Source organism: Lutjanus erythropterus, chromosome 15 (assembly GCF_056507025.1).
Source record: "Lutjanus erythropterus isolate fLutEry1 chromosome 15, fLutEry1.hap2, whole genome shotgun sequence".
Lineage (NCBI taxonomy): Eukaryota > Metazoa > Chordata > Actinopteri > Lutjaniformes > Lutjanidae > Lutjanus > Lutjanus erythropterus.
Window position 1 is genome coordinate 35,035,604 of NC_139331.1, and position 19,671 is coordinate 35,055,274.

General features: G+C 38.1%; 1 protein-coding gene across 2 annotated transcripts in view; it reads left to right on the forward strand.

The window, feature by feature from the left end:
- msraa (methionine sulfoxide reductase Aa) overlaps positions 1 to 19,671 on the forward strand; it is a 44,982-nt gene that overhangs the window by 21,543 nt on the left and 3,768 nt on the right. Inside the window, exons 2-5 of one of the 2 annotated variants that reach the window (XM_084737503.1) lie at positions 95 to 163; positions 3,272 to 3,391; positions 8,550 to 8,654; positions 10,050 to 10,156. In XM_084737503.1, coding sequence (XP_084593629.1) covers positions 95 to 163; positions 3,272 to 3,391; positions 8,550 to 8,654; positions 10,050 to 10,156 — 401 coding nt within the window. The remainder of the gene's footprint in view (positions 1 to 94; positions 164 to 3,271; positions 3,392 to 8,549; positions 8,655 to 10,049; positions 10,157 to 19,671) is intronic. The other variant, XM_084737504.1, reaches the window with a different exon arrangement.

Here is a 19,671-nt window from a genome sequence, read left to right on the forward strand (position 1 = left end):
TGTTCGTGTCGCCTCATGTTTGATCTTTGTTGTTATTTTAATGTTCATAACCTCATTCTGTCTCTGTCTCTCTGTGTCTCTGTGTCTCATGCAGCCAAACATGATGTGAACGGCAACAGGACTGTTCCACCTTTCCCAGAGGGGACAGAGATGGTCATGTTTGGTGAGTGTCCTCTGCAGGTGTGGGGAGTAACAGATTACATGTAATGGGATTACATAATCTGGATTCCCCCCCAAAAAAGGATGACTGCGTTCCATTATAGTTACAGATAAAATTATGAGTAGGATTACAATTTCAATCATGTCCTCTGTTGGAAAATACTTCACTGGATGGAAATTTCACAATTTTTTGTCTTTAAATCAATCAATAAATAAATTATGCACAACAAAGGAAGGAACATCTGGAACAAATTAATAATATTAACAACAAATATAAAACACTCAGAGCTGCAACAATTAATCTGTTATTAATCGACAATTTAATTAAGCTGCATCTATTTTGATAATTGATTAACTGTTTTGAGTTATTTTCTCTGATTTCAGCTTCTTAAATGTGAATCTTTTCTGGTTTCTTTACTCTTTTCTAACAGTAAACTGAATATTTATGAGTTTTGGACAAAACGAGACATTTGAGGACGTCATCTTGGACTTTGATCAACATTTTTTTTTACCATTTTCTGACATTTCAGGACCCAAACAACTAATGAAATACTTGAGGAAGTAATCGACCGGTTAATCAAGACTCTTTGGAGAACATTTCGTATATTCCAAGGCTTTGAGTAGAATACACTGAGGAGGTTTCAGCCTGAAGAACACTATATTAGGTTAAATAATTTCATCATATTTTATATTGATGTAATCCAAACGTAATAGAAATTAACCAAGTTACATTACTTTAATATTGTGATACTTGGATTACATTACTGGCTACATGTTTTAACAGGTAATTAGTAAAATCTTGATGTTCTGGTCAGAAAACATACCAGCAAATGAAAATTTATTTCACAGTTTTTTATTCTTATAAATATAACTAGAGCTGCAACTAACATTTATTTTCATTGTCGATTAATCTGTCGATTCTTTTGTTGATATATTGATTAGTTGGTTGGTCTATAAACTGTCAGAAAATGTTGAAAAATGTTGATCTCGTGATATATACATTTCATACATATAATAATCATATATGCTCATATAATACAATATAATATTTTGTTTGTTGGTTTTTAGTCTGCTGCTGGAGCGTTTTTTTTTTTTTTGTTTTTTTTGTCAGAGAACGTTCTAAAATGTTCCTCAGTGCTTGTGGACATGTTTGATTTCCAGGTGAATAAATGTTGACTTGTTTTTCCTCGTGTGTATTGTACATTTAAAAACTCTTTATGTTTATTCCCACATCAAATTAACAGCCGCTGCTGTTAATATGCAGCAATTCTCTTGGTGCTTAATATATGATGTGACAATTAAAGCAGTTTCATTAAATCCATATGTTGTTGTTCAAACCAATTAGCCACCGCTAAGCTCTTTTTTACCTCAGCTGCTGCCTGGAGCTCTCCGTGGTGCTGAAACATCTCAGTGTGTAAATGTTTCACTTCACAGGATGTTGACACCAACAAGTGGCTGTTGTTTCTGTTTATTAGTTTGTTTTTAAGGAGAAAGTACTGAAAAATATTGACAGCTACATAAGCAGTGTCCGATGTCCCCTGATGGACACTGATAGTCCACGAAATTGTAAAAAATGACATGATGCAGTATAAAATCTTTAAGTTTGTCTATAAAATAAACCAGAACAGGAAAAAGAACCATCTATAACAACACACAAAGAGACAAACAATAAAACAAACAACCACAGATCATCTGGTATCTGCAATACCAGTTTTCCTTGGACATGAAAGAGATTCTCAGAGACATAATGCAGTAAATATTACAAAGGTTGACCTCTAACCTGGTACTTTATTAAAAATATTCATGATTACATTAAGAATTGACCCCAAAGCAGTTACTTTAAAATGATCACTCGAGACTAACGGGGTTAAAACTGCAGGCTGCACCACACAGACATATATTAAAAGATAGGTTTTGGGATTTTATGAATTGATATTGGATATTCAAATCTATTAATTAACTTGATTGATTTTTTTTAAACGCAGCCCTACTAGAAAACACTTGGTTGGGATACTTAAACTATTGCAAAGTGGTAGTTAGTTTATATTAGCAACTGTCATGCTAGTTTTAGCAGTGTGTGTGCGTGGTGTTACCTGTTGGTTTTCATCTCTGCGTCCATACGAACAGGTCAGAGCGTCCACGCAGCCGGCGGTGGCTCGTTCACCCATCAGACACGGCTGCAGCCACGCTTCATCCAGAGATTCGGAGGCTATATTTTCTGCATGACGCTGCGGTTTTTGGCAAAAATACACATTAAAAATTATCTGTTAACTGTCATATTGATAATATATCAGCAACAGGACACCTGCAGTACAGCTTCATTGTTTATATATGTGCAATATGTCACAAATCTAAAAAAAAGCAGGTGCAGGGCAGTGTTTTTTCTTTTCTCTCTCTTCTCTTCCCCCTCTATCCATCCCTCGCTCCCTCCCTCCTCTCTGAACGAGGGGGGAAATCACTGATTGCCTTCAGAAACAGCTCCTTTCTTCTCTTCCAGACTCTTCTGCAAACTCTGTGTAGACAGGTAGAGCTTTCAGCAGCACCTCGCAGCAGAAACGCAGCCGGTGCTGAGCTGCAGAAAGTGTGTGGCGCAAACAAGCCATAAATCTAACATCTCATCTCGTTTCAAGACTGAATCCGAGTCACGGTGCATCTCTTCTCATCACTGGCCTCCATGTAGATACTCAACCTTCAAACCCGATCATATCTAAATATAAGTAGGACTAACAGTTATTTTTATCATTTATTGATCTTCAGGTTACTTTCTCAATTTGTTTAATAATTATTTAGTTTATTAATATTCATGAGTGTAAAAAAACAGTGCCCTTAAAGTGATATCGGTAGCAATACAGTACTTCACTTCGGGGTCCTTACCTGACAAACAGTCTGCAACATCAAAATATTCAGTTTGCTGTCATATATTACAAAGAAAAGGGGGTAAAACCTCATATTTTAGAGGCTGGACTGTTTTGCCATTTTTGCCTGAATAGCTGTTTAAGTGATTAATGAACTAATAGTTGCTGTGTTGTTGTCTTGGGATGTTGAAGGCTGTTTGTTGTCTGTTGTTTATCGTAGTCCTGATGTCTTTTTTTTTTTTTTTTTTTTTTTGAAGGAATGGGCTGTTTCTGGGGAGCGGAGAGGAAGATGTGGAGACAAAATGGGGTTTATTCCACCCAAGTGGGCTACTCAGGAGGGTACACATCCAACCCCACCTACAAGGAAGTCTGCACAGGTACACACACACACACACACACACACACACACACACACACACACACACACACACACACACACTACTCTACCGAGAGTCAATAGATTGTGGAAAACAAGACACACATAAACAGAAGAGTGAATAATTTCCCTCAGGCCCTATTATACTGGGGCATGGATAAGGCTGCTATTGATGCCTGACCACTCTGAGCAGACTGTGTTTGTGTGTTTTTGTGTGTGTGTGTGTGTGTGTGTGTGTGTGTGTGTGTGTGTGTGTGTGTGTGTGTGTGTGTGTGTGTGTGTGTCTGTGTGTGTATTTCTGTGTGATGCGTGTCCAGACCTCCCAGTGATTCCTCCAGCCAGCCAGTACGGAGTGAATCCATCATTAGACCTGCATCACCACCTGTCTCTGTCTCTGTCTCTGTCTCTGTCTCTGTCTCTGTCTCTGTCTAACTCGGTTTTGTTCTTCTGGAAACTTAACATAAATAAATAAGTGTCAAACAGTCTGAAGAGATCAGCTGATATTTTCTGTCCTCACTGTGCATGTCGCTGCACAGCTGTACAGTGAGAGAACACATTTCTAAAGTTTGAAGTTATCAAACTGTGAAAATGCTGTTTGATAAAACTCAACAAATTCAGTGATAATGATAAAGAATCAGAAAAGCAGGAGACCAAAGGTGTTGTAACAAGAACAGCGAGCTAGCTGCCTCGTGAAGCTCTTCTAAGGCACAGCAGTGCTGTTTGCTAAATGCTATCATCAGCATGCTAACATGCTAAAATGTTGAGGTTTAGCAGGTTTGCTGTAGGGCAGTACAGTTAGTCAAACGATTATTGAACAATCTCAGTGTTTCCAAATGCAGTATCAAAATCGCAGAGGCTGCAATTTTTTTGATAGAGGAAAAATGTGTTAGAAACGTCCATTCTGTAGTGCTGCAGAGATGTCCTGGCCTACAAATCTGCTTCTCCAGATGTAAGAAAACATGTTTTTTGGGCACATTTTTAAATTAAATTTTATGTGTATAACACTATTTTTCGTGCTGCAGCAAACTTGCAGCCTGCAGCAAAAATAGAACTCTATATTTTACTGATGCTACAAGCCTGCTGCAGCTGCAACATGCTGCATTTGCATCTGGTGTAAATACATGCAATCCACCACCGTTCTAATTAATGGATTTTTGCTGCCGTGGATGATGCATAGCAGATGAAGTGCTGCATATGTGCTATGAAACGGCAGCTACAGCCTGGTGGGATAAGTGACATTTACAGCTTTTGTCTTTGCTGAGGGACAAGTAGGTGGTCTGTATCCAGTTTACCCTCTGTCTCTGTTGTCTCCCAGTCCCCTGTCTCACAAACAGCTCCATTTGACTGCATATAAGCAAATACACACATATTTAACTGAGGATGAACGTTGCTGCACATTTCTGTGTATATAATAATTTAAAACCGTTTAAATAGCAAGGTTTTTGCTGGAAATCGCTTTCTGCTGCCTCAAGATAGCACTGCGCCTGACCACACATCATTTTAAAGGGGTAGTTCACCCAAAAATGAAAATTCAGTCATTATCTTCTCACTGTCATGTTGATTGAAGGTCAGGTTAAGTTTTTAGTCCACAAAGTTGTGGAGGGTTTCACAGGAAAACAGTGTTGCAGAATCTCCCACAGATGAGTGTCAGTACAGAACATCAGCATTTATAAACTAATTTATAGGCTAAATAATGCACTGATTAACTGACAATATTTTGATAATAAAAATACGTTCATGTTCACGTTTCCTCCTGAAGCATCCAGTGGCCCAGTTTTCTTGCATGCTGATTTGATAAATCTGGGTAAAATAACACATAAATACATTTGAAATGCTTGAGAACACAGGGTGAGCATGTGATTTATCTGTTATGGAGTCTCGTGAGCAGAGTAGAAACTGGTCACAGGTCAATTTGTATGTTATGTACACATCAAATTCTCCAACAGCCCTCTGATTGTCTGCACATGTGGTACCTTTATCTTTAATTGTGATGTAGATCTTCATTTTACATCAGCTGCACTCATTTTATTTGTAAGACATGCATGCTGAATATTTTGTAAATGTGAATTGTTTTATTACATATTTGTTTTGCATCATATTCCTGCCTTCCTATATTACTTTATCTGTTCATACGGGTTAGACTTCATCCTAAATGAGCCCGCTGATGAAGAGAAGATCTTCTTCTCTGCTCTCACAGTTTCTAAGACAAACATGTTTTAACAAAAAACAGATTTGAACCTGGTTTGAACTGCTGGGTTTGTGTTTTTTTTTTAATTATCTTGGCAGAGCACTGATGGATGACACTTGGCTAAATAAAGAGCTTCTCACAGCTTTCCATCTTCAGGAGAGACGAAAAACACAGAAGATTGATCTGAATATTCTTTGTTGGTTAAATATTTGCAGTCAGATCAGCGTAGGTTCAGACTGTTGATTAAATTTGAATGTTTGTTTCTTTGCTTTTTGTAAAAAACAGGTTGTGTTACTGGATTTAAAAACACCCCCACACTTTTCATTATTCTTCACCTTTTCAATTCTTTTCTCTCTCTTTTTTATCAATATTTGTTTTCAAGTCTTCCTCTACAGTCAGAGGATTGTATCTTTATTTTTATTGTCACGTTCAACTACATATAAAGGAAATGTCACAAAGAAAATATTACAAGAACACACACAATAATGTGGTATAAATACAATGCAAAACAATCCTTTAGCCACTCAAATAAATCCATAAATCCATAACAAATAATTCATATTGTAGGGATGGACGGTTGTTATTTGACAGGACTGACAGAGTTTGTAATCAGCATCAGAAGTCTGCAGAGAGTTTAGTTTGGTAGTTAAAGGAAAAATGAAGGTTGTGATTTAATAATATCTAAAGCCAAAATACTTAACTGCTAGCATTAGTGTCTTTTTAGTGCCGACCAAAGTTTGTCCAAGTGTCGAAAACTGTCACGTTCTAAAAGTTTGAATAGTTGCTTAAATTTGTTTGTTCCTTTACTTGATGATCAGTTTGACTGCATTTTATTTAGAAAAGGTTTTTATTATTATTGCTGGTTATGGCAACATTTAACATCTGAAAGGCTGACGCTGATGAATTCCCTTGTCATTTTTAATACATATTACCATTTAAATTACAAGCATTTCATTTTGCAAAAAAACTACAGGTGTGCCTCGGAACATTTTTGAAGGCATCTTTTATTTTGCATTTTTGATTGAGGCCATATTCCACCTTTGCAATGAGCCCTTCACAAGATGGAAAAAGTACAATGCACCTGAAGTATTCAAAGAGAAAGAACCAGCAGCGCTTTTATTCCATTTCTTGAGGTTAAGTACCCAGATATCAACTTTAATAACCTGTAATAAAAGCTAGAAATGATTAAAAACACAACTATCAATGGTAAAAGTGGTCAAGAACCCAGATATAAGTGCTAAAAAGGATTAAGCACACTGATACAAGTGCTAAAAACAGTTAGGAACCCGTATATTAGTGCTATAAATGGTTAAGAACCCAGATATAAGCTCTAGAAAACAGTCAAGAACCCAGATAAAAGTGCTAAAATTGGAGCTTAAAAGAGAAGTTTTACTGGTCAAGACTGAAGGCTCTATGTTCTCTATCAGGTGTGAATGAAAATTTTCTTGTCATATTAATTTTGCACCTCTGCTCTTAACAATAACTGGTAACTGGAAATCGAGACATTATGAAGATGAAGATAATTTTACAGTTACATGTACATTATGTGGACAACAACTCTGCAGCTTCACGCTCTGCTCCGGTTCCAACCATCACTTCATTTCTCATCGTGTCCAAGATGAATTCATTCCTGCGAGATTGGCCTGGTGAGGCATTAATTTAATATCGACCGCTGCTTTGTCTCTGCTCGCCAATATCTACCGTAGAAATCCATAACTCCTGATATTAAAAAAGTAATAAGACTGAGAGAGAGAGAGAGAGAGAGAGAGAGAGAGAGAGGATTGGAGGTAGAATGAGAGACGGGAGGAAGATGAGGTGCAGCGTAATGGGTCACACTCATTACCAACACCAGCTGCTATCTGTCTCTCTACAGGAGTCATCATTTGTTATGGTTGAACATTAGAATCAGCTCCGGACTAATGTGAGCGTTTCAAGGACAATTACGTGTAAATTTGATTGAAGTTTAAGAAAACTTTTGAAATCTGCAAGTATTTTAAGTTTGACACGTAAGTTTTGACCGTGGAAAAAAGCAAAACACTTACAACCAAAAGTCCACAAGCTCACTTGTTCCAGAGCTTTCAGTTCAAACTTTCCATCATTCTTTGAAGACTTCTTGTCCGTGTCGGCTTAAACAGTTTAACAGTTTAATCTTGACCTTGGAGACAGCAGTTGACAGAATGGTCTCGACTCACGGCCCACGCGGTCTGACTGAGTAAATCCTTACGAAAGACGTCTTTTGAGTGGCTTTGTTTTTTACGGCAGTATTCAATAAATGGTTGTCCTCTCACTGCTGAAAGAACACAGTGAAAAACTGATATTTTTATATGTAATAGTACAATATAAACATATATCAGCACAAAAAACTCTCAGGAACCCAGATATCAATGCTAAAAATGGTTAAGAATGGTCTCAGCTCAAGGTCCACCTCCCTTTGAAAAGACGTCTTTTGAGCAGCTTGTTATACGTTGATGGACGTCCCCTGAGGAGGTGGAATGACAGTTTTTATGACGTTATGAAGTCTTATGAACATCAAATGTTGAAGATATTCTTTTATTAGTCCCACAGTGGGGAAATTAGCAGTGTTATAGGCACCAAAGTGGATGACAAAATAGAAAGACCATCAATGAAAATGATAAGTAATGAATAAGTAAACACACATTATTTAACAGGAAGAAACATAAAAACAGACTCAGTATAAACCAAAGGAAATAATAGGGATATAAGAAATATTAAGTGAAGTGAGTAAACCTGCTGTGAGTAGAACCTGATTAATTCCTTTCTTGTGATATTCAACCCACATAAATATTTTATAAGGATTTTATTCACGAAAACATTCCAGAATAAACATTTTTATCATAGAAAAATGATTATAAGTGCTGAATTGGAGGAATCTCAAACATTTGTGCTGAAAGCCACATTAATGATTGATTGAGCAGACTGATCAGATTAATCATTGTGAATCATTTTGCAGGTATGACGGGCCACACTGAGGTGGTGAGAGTCGTCTTCTGTCCAGAGAAGATCAGCTTTGCCAACCTGCTCAAAGTCTTCTGGGAAAGCCACGACCCGACTCAAGGTACAACCTCCGCCGCAGACACACCGACCGCCAGAAAAGAAAGGAAACAGAAAAACTCAATTTGATGAAACCTTTTTCCTTTTTCTTTAATTTTAATCAGGAAATTTTATTCTCCAGCACCACCAACAGTAATGATTTGGATGGCAGTTGAACGGTGTTACAGTGGCAGCTTCATCAAATTATCGCTGTATTATGATAAACCATAAATATCTTAACTCATCTACATTTCTTGCAGCGTATCTCTGGAGAAATCTTAAGTTGAGGAAAACTAAAACCCTTTTCAAAAATCCACTGCACTCTGCAGTTATCTAGAAACCACCTGGAGGAGCTGTGCTGTAGGTGTGAACACGAGTGTCCACATTTTGGATTTCTGTTTATTGATACTTTTAAATTTGCACCTTTATTGATGTGTTTTATTTGCATGCAGCTTTTTCACAATTCCCCTCAGAGAGAAACAAAGATTGAGCTTAGTTTAGCTTAGCTTATTTTAGTTTAGCAGTGACGCTGCAACACTCATTTCTCACCAGAAAGCAAAATTGTTGCATGGATAAAAAATGCAAACTGTTGCTATTCTTACCACTAGTGGTTAAAATATGTAAAGTTACATGTTAGCATGCTTATGTTTAGCATGATCCTGTCATTAGAGCTGCAACGATTAGTCAGTTAATTAGTTAGATGTCAAGTATTAAATTATTCACCAACTATTTCAATACTTAATGATTTTGGGTCATTTTGTAAGGAAAAAAAATCCTCTTTAATGATAATATTTTCTGCTTTATTCAGTCCTCTATGGCAGTAAACTGAATATATTGGAGTCGCGGGTCAAACAAGACATTTGACTTTTTTAAAAACCATTTTCTGACATTTTATTGACCAAAATCTAATTGATTAATTGGTAATGAACATAATCCATAGTTGCAGCTCCATCATGAACTGAAATGTTAAATTCTGACCTTGAGTCCAGAGGCGACCAAAGTCACCGGGATTTAAACTCTGTGGATCATAAATGTCTGTAACTTTTGACCAAAGTGTGAAGATTGACAGATGGACAGACACACGTCGTCGTCTCCGGAGCCGCCCCGCTCGGCTGGCTCAAACCTCTGAGCAAACCGAACGCTGCGCTTGACAGGCTGACGAGCTGACATTGAAGTGATGAAAGGATACATGATGAAATGATCAGCTCGCAGTCAAAAACAGCGTTCAGTTCTGCCAAGACAGACAAGTTTTTTTTTTTTTTTTGGAAATGCTGTCAGCTGTTGTTTTCAGATGATGTGATGTTTTCTCTGCCAAGAACCGAAGACGAAGGCTCCTCACGTCAGCTGAAATCTTCATAATTGCAATTTGTGTGTGTGTGTGTGTGTGTGTGTGTGTGTGTGTGTGTGTTTGTGTGTTTAGGGATGCGACAGGGGAACGATGTTGGGACGACGTACCGCTCTGCCATCTACACCTACACAAAGCAGCAACTAGAGGAAGCTTTGGCCTCCAAAGATCAATACCAGAAGGTACGAACATCTGGTCATCACTCCTCTCTCCATCTCTCCTCCTTTTTTTTCCCTCTATCTGTCCATTTTCTCTCTGACTTCATCTCCCATCATCCCTCTCTGCCACCCATCCCTCTTACTTTCAGTCTTTCCGAAACGCTCACAGATGCTTTTGGCGACAGCCGCTGAATATTGAAATATAATGTGTGTATCTGTGTAACATTTGCCATATATGTCCATATGTTTTTAAAGTCAACACACACACACACACACACACACACACACACACACACACACACACACAAAAGATGTTCACACACTCCCTCTGTTGAACTCTCTCCTGCTGAGACTTCTGCACCACTATCCCACCAACAGGGCTTGTTGCCATGGAAACTGACAAGGAGGAGGAGGAGGTTCCTCTATTCTATTCTTTTCTATTCTATTCTAGTGTAGTCTGGTCTTCATTTGAGTCCATTTTTTTCTCTCCTATTCTTCCTCTCATTGTTCATCCCTCCTTTTTTCTGTCTAAAACCTTGATTTTCTCTCAACAGGATTTGTTTCTTCTCGTCTCTCTGCTCCTTGTTTTGCTCCTTCTTCCTCCATCACTGAAGTCTTCAAACAAATAAAACACTATTTATGATCTAATGGAAACACTCACTGGTGTTTTGAGCAAAACCCTGGTTGCTGGGTTCAAGCACTTGAATGGATTTGCAGCTACAAGGCATTATTACAGTTTTCTGTAGACCAGTGGGGTCACTGGGACACATCTCATATGGCAGTTCTGCATGCAAATATGAGTACTACAATCCAAATAGTGAGTTGGGGCCACAGACTGTATATTACATAGGTTGAAATCCTATTTAATATGCAGTCTATGCTGCTCCCTCCTTCCAGACACAGGGAAGCTCAGGCAGGCTGCAGGAGTTCTGCAGGAGTACAAGATGAGTGCAAGATAATAAATTGACAGTAACAAGCAACGATGATGTTTATAACTGTCAGTTGTCTGTCAAGGTAAAGTTCAGCATCTTATCCTGAAAATAAACTCTGGAGTTTAGTGGCTGCCTGTCTCACTATCTGCCAAACTCCATAAACATTTTGCTCAGTTTAGCAGTTATAAACATCTTCTCCTTCTACAAGATTGTTAATGATCTCTTACGACTCGTAAACAGATGCTTACTCATTCAGCAAACGTTCGGCATTAATTTGAACTCTAATTAATGTGAAACGTCCGAACAATTCTGGTGCAGCATGATTTTTTTTTTTTCATATTTTTTGTCAGCTTTTCCATCAGCTTGTTATTTTGCTGTTTTTAGATCAGCCTACATCTAACGATTTGAGTGACGTGTTCACACACCCGCTGAGGTTATACTCTTATGATTTTATTCCAGGGCTGCACAATTAAGCAAAATTTGATTGAAATCGCAATATGGCTTTCTGCAATTTTCAAATCGCAGGTGGTGCGGGCAGAGACACACCATAATCACAAACATGTTTTTCAATCAAAATAAGAATAATGATGTGACAGTTATGGTTACTCTAATATCCACTGCAAAATCAGTCAAAATAGTCGCAGTTAGATTTTTTATTTTTACAGAATTATTCAGCCTTATTTTATTCCAACGTTGGAAATTTGTCTGCAAAAGGAAATCCTCATAAGAGCGAAACCTCTGCTGATTCAGCACCACGGACAGAGACAGAAGTCACTGAAGTAGAATTTGAATCAGAAATACTTTATTGATTTATTGATGAATGATTTTCACCTGTACTATAATTCCTCATGTTCATTTAATTAACATTTGCATTAATATAATTTCAAAATACAGAGAGGTTATGCTGGTCTGACTATTGTGGTTATAAGAGAGTTTTTGTAACCCCTTCTGTTTATAGACAGATCTGATATGATTGATATTGATCTCCTCAACAACTTAAAATGCGTCTCTCTCACAGTGTTTCGTAGTTTACTGAGTTGTGGCTTCGAAATGATCAATGATTGTTGAAGGTGGACATGTCTTTCTCTTTATATGCAGGTTTAATGTTGTCCTGCTGTGGTTTTTATGTTAATCTGACTGCATTTAATGTTGGAAATCCACTGTAAGATTAAAGATGACCATAATATTATATAAAGGGGTTATTATTCAGACATGATACCAACATGTTAAACTGCTACCAGAATAATGCAAAGGTTTGTGTGTCTGAAGGGGGTTAAAATTCTCATAAAATACCTTAATTTTATAGCCCTTATATCTCACTATCTTTACACTGATTTCCCATGGCTTGAAAAACCTGCAGCTTGTTTCCCAGAAGTATCTTAATGCGAAGATAAGTGTAAAATTAATTTAATGAAGGTTGTTATATTTGCAGGATATTTCAGGGCCCCACAAAGGCCACTTGGTGGACATAAACCGGAGAAGTAGCTGACGTGTGCAAGTGTGCTGAGCTGGAAACCAGATTTGCAGATTTTTTTTTCATAAATATTTTGTTCCCTCTGGCGTTGAGCTGACCTGTGATGAAATGTGTGCTGTCACATTAGCTGTGCGCGGGCTAAAGAGGAGGCTGTTGAGAAAAAAAAATGCAGCACAACAAAGCAAAATGCTGAACGAGCATGAGCAAGAAAACAAAGGTATTATAGCATCCTACACAAGAATTTAAAAATCCAAACCAAAGGGGATCAACCTTTACCAGCGCAAACAAGACATCATGAATTTATGTCTGGATTGTTCTTCTTGATCTGGGATAATATTCAGCAGGACGCTGTAAAGTCGACTGTGTTTATTCATGATCTCCAGAGAATCAACACATTTTCGTTATTTTGTGGTCTTTTTTTCTGGACGTTTCAACTTGAGCCAAAAATGTGCAAGACAGTGAGAGACTGGAGGGAAATAACGGGACACACGCACACAACAAACATACATTTGGCACAACCACATCGGCTGTTTGCAGCTAATGAACACAAACTCTCCAGTGGGGAAATATGTGTAAATCAAAGGTGACATGCAGTGGTTCCAACTGCCACTTAATAGTAAAAAAAAAATGTCCCATTGGGCCAAAAACCCATTAGTCTTACAGCCCATTGCTCAAAAAATACACATTCTCCCTCCTATTTATGTCTGCCCTAATTTCTAAGGATTTTTTTCTCTCAAACTTTTATTCTCTAACAGGCTAGATTTTATCAACGTTTTCATCAGTGTGTTGCTGTTCTTAGATCAGTGTACACCAACTGAAGTAAAACTCATAATTTGTTTTTAATATTTTGAGGCTTTTATGCCTTTAGTGGGGGGATGATCTGCAGCAAAGGGCTGCAGGCGGGAGTCGAACCCACAGCCGCTGCAGAGGACTCACAGCCTTGGTACTTGTCTCGTCTAGTCTTCAACTAACGACTGCAGGGAGTGTGAGTATTTTTGGGGCAGTGTTTGTTTTTTGGTCTATAAAATGTCAGAAACTGGTGGAAAACGTCAATGACTGTTTCCCAAAGCCCTAGATGACGTCCTCAAAAGTCTTGTTTTGTCCACAACTCAAAGATATTCAGTTTACTGTCAGAGAGGAGGAAAGAAACAAGAAAATGTTCACGTTTGAGAAACTGGAATCAAATTATTTTTATTTTTTCTGCTTTAAAATTACTTAAACTCTTTAATCAATTATCAAAATAGTTGATGATTAATGTAACAGTTGCAGCTGATCGATTAATCGTTGCAGCTCTAATCATACATGATAGACTTTATGGAACACATTGGTTCCTCCTCCTCAGAGGATTACGCCTTTTAAATGCTGACATCAGTGAGGATGTTTAGTGTCATCATCATTTCATTTTTAGTGCACAGCTCTGAGAATAGCACTTGCTAACCCTATGCATTGAATTTTGTGAGGTGTAATGAATATTTGAATGTATAAGACAGCATCATTTGTGATTTTCTTAATGCAGAGAGACCGCCGTGGACTTTCTGAGATGTCCCACGTAGCTGTGAGTGGGTACTGGTCTGGAAAGTAGTTATGGCCCGAAGCTTTTATCTCTATTAGCTATTTGTGGACACACACTTTATTTCTGTCTGTAAACTGTGGGGTTTTCATCCTACAGAACAAGACAGTTGATAGATTGGTTCTCTTCATCAAACCGCCGAATCTCTCTATCAATCTTTCGAGGTTTTGTTTCCTCTCTCATTTTTTTCTCACCAGATTGTCTCCCCCACCCTCTCCCATCTGTGTGTGTGTGTGTGTGTGTGTGTGTGTGTGTGTGTGTGTGTGTGTGTGTGTGTGTGTGAGCAGTTGGCCTATAGCAAACACACTCCATGCCAAACCATCTGGGCCTTAAATCTGTCCTCCACAAAAATCGCTTTAGTTGCAAAACTAACACACACACATATGCAGACACTGACTGTCAGGGTTTGTTCAGATTATGTTTTGACTCAGGTTTTTTTTTTTTTTATGTCTGTAATTATATGTTTGGCCTGAAATCCTCTGACATTAAGCTTCAACATCCTTAAATGTGAACATTTTAATGCCAAAAATGACGAAGAAATTTCAATACTTCAGAGAGTAGATGCATCATTTCCCTGGACTCACTGCCGCACACTGACTTTGCATGCATGTGTGCAGCGCCACCTGTAAAATAGTAATGAATATGGGCTCTCAAAAACCTTTGGTGGAGTTTTTTTTGTCTTTGCAGGTAGTTTTCTTCTCTTTGTTTCTGCAGCCGCTGATGCAGACCACCTACTTTTTCTCCCTCATTCCAAACTAACTGAAAATGTGAAATCAATTAATCAAAAAGAAAAAACAATATGTAAGACAAAGTGCCTCACACAATAAAATGATTGCATGTAATGAAGAAATAAAATTAGAACAGCACTCATTAAAAACAGGAAATGATGAAACGTTACCATAAGTGAGGAAAATAAGGTAAATTTAAAGTAGTCAGTCAATAAATAAATGAAAACTCAGATTCTAGTTCTCCTTATCGATTCTGGTTCTTATTGATACTTGATTCCAGTTCTTTTAGGGGCCGGGTCAAAACAGGTCACATGCTTATTTCAGTTTAATTGGAAACAATTGTCATGTAAACATTTCATGGTTCCAGCTTTTACAAGCCTGAAGGATTTATGCATTTCCTTGTAATTACTTGAATAATTTTAATTTATACCTGAATTTGCATATCTGTTTTTTATTATTATTATTATTATTATTATTATTATTATTATTATTCTTATTATTATTATTATTAACCATAATAATAATAATAATAATAATAATAATAATAATAATAATAATAATAATATGCAGCAAAATTAAGAAGTGTGGGGTTTTCATCAGCAGTAACTTAACATGACTCATATCAGCTTAAAGCAAATATGACCAACAGTAAAATAAAGCAGACACCTGAAAGTACAAACAGCAACGCAGGAGAGAAACTGCAATTCAAACTACAAAAGTCCTGAGAGCTGAACACACTGAGAATCTTTCACTCTGTTCAGCTGCATACAAGAATTTATTCTCAGCTTTGCAGTGCAAAAAAAAAACCCCCAAAAAAACCCAACAGAAACGCAAAGTCATCTACTGACAATGGAAAAAGGATGAATAACCTGTTTTTAGCAGGTTTAGCAGCAGTGTTTAAAAACTTGCATATAAGAACAAATTTTGGTGTAAAAATTGTGTAAGTTAATAATAATAAATAGATACAATAAAAAGATATAAAACAGACTAAAATGCAGAAATAAATAGACAATAAATAAATAAAGCCAGGCTAAACAGGCAGGTCTTGTGTTTTCTTTTAAAAATATGAACACTCTGCTGCCCTGAAAATGTAAAATGCATCACAGCACGGAGGTTTTTCCCAGGAAAGCGCCTACCAGACACTTCCTGAATTTTGTATTAACATCCTCGCGGTCAGATGAAGTCTCCTCCTTCTTTCCCAGTCACATTTTTCATAAAAGATGTAGCTGGTGGAGTGAAAAAGGTGATAAGCTGATGGAAGAAAATAGTTTTGAGGCCCTGAGTGGTGACAAAGAGAGACAACGGTCTGGTTAATTTGGTGTCAGGGTATTGACTATGTTTGCTGTGCCGCCTGGCTTGATTGTATTGTTCACACAGAGAGTGATTGGGGAATTTGGTGTGTGTGTATGTGTGTTTCTGTTTGTGTGTGTGTGTGTGTGTGTGTGTAAGGTTCAACAGCACTGCAGAAAATTACCTTGCAGGCGGCTGGCGGTTGTCTGCAGCATGAAAGGAGCCTCCCTTTTCTTCTCCTGCCTCCTACCCATCATTAGGGTGTGCACTGCGTCTAAAATGGCAGGTGGAAGTGGTAACAGTGTGTGTGTGTGTGTGTGTGTGTGTGTGTGTGTGTGTGTGTGTGTGTGTGTGTGTGTGTGTGTGTGTGTTTGCATGCTTGCTTTATGTAATAACGTGTGCTTGCTCAGTCGGTGCATGGGTGCAGAAGCAGTGTGTCCTCATTGTTCTGGCATCTCTTCTCTCTCATGATAAACCTCTCCGGCTACGTTTTCTTTTCATGAACATCCATATATCTTCTTCTAAACACAAAACAGCTGCTTTTCTTTCCTCTTTCTTTTCCTCCTCTTGTTTTTTCTTTGTCTATGAAATCCCTTCTCCAGCGTTTTTTAACTCGCCGGTTTCACCTTTTTTCCCGTTCCAGTTTTTTCATTCCGCTCTCTGTCTCGTGGGTGCTTATCAGCATTGTTCACATTTCCCTGCTTTACCAGAGCAGTCAAGGTATTTGCATTTCAAATGAGAAATCTACTTCTCTGACATGCAAATTAATGGATGTGAATTATGCATTTATAGCAGGCTGCTAACACAGCAGCAGGACCAGCCCAAACAAACGCACTGAAACACTGAGAAGGCAGTGAGGATGGTGGAGGATGCTACTACACCAGTGTGATGGAAACACTGGGTCTCACAGGTTGCGTTTGATTGATGGCAGTGCCTGTATTTTTAGCCAATATATGGTGCTGATATTCATTATCTTAAAGGGACAGTTCACCCCAAAATCTAAACTACATATTTTCCCCCTGGCCTGCAGTGCTGTTTAGCCATCTAGAATTTTTTGGTGCAAGTTGGAGAGTTTTGGAGAAAACAGTCATAAGATGTCTGCCTTCTCTCCAATATAAAGTGCTAAATGAATACATTTGAAAAATTCAACAGCAGTGTCTCTTCACAAAAATCATGACCTGGTTATGCAAGATAATCCACAGACCTTGTGGTGAGTAGTTTCATGTAGGAACTACTTTCTTTCTGCAGTAAAATCTAACACCTCGTCCCAACTGAAAGCAACGTGAGTGTCAGTGACAAAATTCATTGTCCTCTATAACAGTGGTTCACAGCCTTTTTTCCTTGGAGCTTGTATCTAAAGAAAGCTGAGACCCCCCAGCCCAAACACACACACACACACGCACGCTCGCGTGTCTTATTAATTAATAGTGCTTAATAAATTGTTAGCATTTTAAGTAGCTGCACACAATGTGCAGCCCTAACAGGAAGTCAAATCTGCTTGCATGAGAATTTGGTGAGTTTTCCTTTAATTTGTCACCCGTCTGTAGAATTTTGTCACAAAACCTAATTTTGGTTGATAACAGCACAGTAACATCTGATTTAATGTGATGAAGACTTGAAATAATCATTTTGTATGTAAATATGTCATTTACCACGGCTGTAAGGAGCTGGAAAAGTTTAAAAAGTGCTTGAATCTGCCTTTGGAAAAGGTTGATGAACCCTGGAATTGTGATTTTAGTTGACATGTGCAAATCTGATTTTGAGGATCTCAGAGCAGAAGTCTTGGGAACCCGCTATGATTTCTGGCGTCCACCTAAGGGGGGCCTGGACCCCAGGTTGGGAACCAATACTAACTGGCCGCAAGCGATGCAGCACAATGCAGCACGACACCCGCCGTTTTGAGGAGAACTTTTGTAAAGTGCTGCAAAACAGCAGAGAGATGAGGAGGTGTCGTTGTGATACCTTTTTATTTCACAAGAAGAACCTAAATAAAGTGTGAGGCTTGGAGTGAGATCATCAGGGAGCTGCTCATCATGTTCTGCTGGTTGTATTGTAAGTCATGACCTGTAGGACACATCTAAATATCACAATAGAAAAATCTGTGCTTTCTGTTTAAAAAGTACAAATACGGGAGGAAGTGCTCACCCACCTTTTACTTTAGTGGTTATATCTCCAGTTTGATTCAGAGCGAACAGCTGAACGGTGAGAAATTAACCTACTAAAGTGTGAACATCTACCAGCCAGTGACAGATAAACCTTCATCATCAATAATAATAATTTTGTGTCTGAAATCTGCCAGTCACTTTCATATTTTACCAGCATTTCCTACCCTGAATGTAGTTTGATGAAGCACAGGAGCGATTACTGTTTTTTTTTTCTTTCAGTGAGACAATAAAATGAACAAATTATTCGCAGGTCACAGGATATTAATAATCTATTTTTTTTAGCAGCTAAAGATCCAACCATCACTAAGGCATACGGCCCCGATCAGTGTGGACGTGATTTAACGCCACAGTCTGATGCTCGGTGACAAGGTGAAAGAATCCACTGGAACTACTTCTTTTTCTCCTAGAAAGAAAGTAGCTCCTACATGAACCTGCTCACAACAAGGTTTGTGGATTATCTTGAGTAACTGCGTCATGATTTCTGGAAAGAGACACTGGCGTTGAGTTTTTCAAATGTATTTTTTTTGAGCACCACAATCATCCGACATCTCAGTGGCCGATATCTCCAAAACTCAGCAGCTCACATCAAAATTATCTAGATGGATAAATAGCACAGCAGGTGAGAGAAAAACGCGTTGTTGTTTTTTTATTTCAGGTTGAACTTTCCCATTGAATTAAGGCTTAAAATCTTTGTTTTGGTGTTCAAAATGTACTGTATTAATAAATGTGCCTCACTTTATGTAAAAATCCATTTTTACAGTCTGAATCATAGAGTGCAATAGAAATCTCGTTCTGACTAACTGCTGTGTTGTACCGCCACCCTACTTACTCAGATTAAATTGTGTTGTCAGTGCAGGAAGTGATGAATCAAACAGCAGGGAGCGAACATTGTGCATTAAAAACTAAACTTGCCAACGCTGGATCTTTTATGTCTCTCGTCTCTTTGGTGTTTTCTGTTATGGAAGCAGCACGGACCCTCTGGGTTTGTTTGCTGACATCTTCTTTAACAACTTCCGAGTGCTGACGTCAATAAAGTTAAAATGGTTTTCAAACAATTATCCCTCGCTAACTATTAGAGGCACCAATGTGTGAAATTACCCGGCACCACTTTAAGTCTGATTGTTTTTTTGTACTAAAAATAAACAGTGAACTTTTAAGTATTTCCCCAAGGAGTTCTTCACACTCCAAATGGAAGAACATTCAAGACAGGAGTTGTACCGTTTAACATTAAAGCTGTCTGCAAAATGATGCTATCACTTTATTTATGTCTACTTTTAGGCTGCTGTTCTTTATTGTCTCTGTCTTTTTTTACTTTAAGGAGCAATATGTAGACTGATATGTAGACCCCGCCCCCCCCACTCCTCCCCAGACATGAGGAAT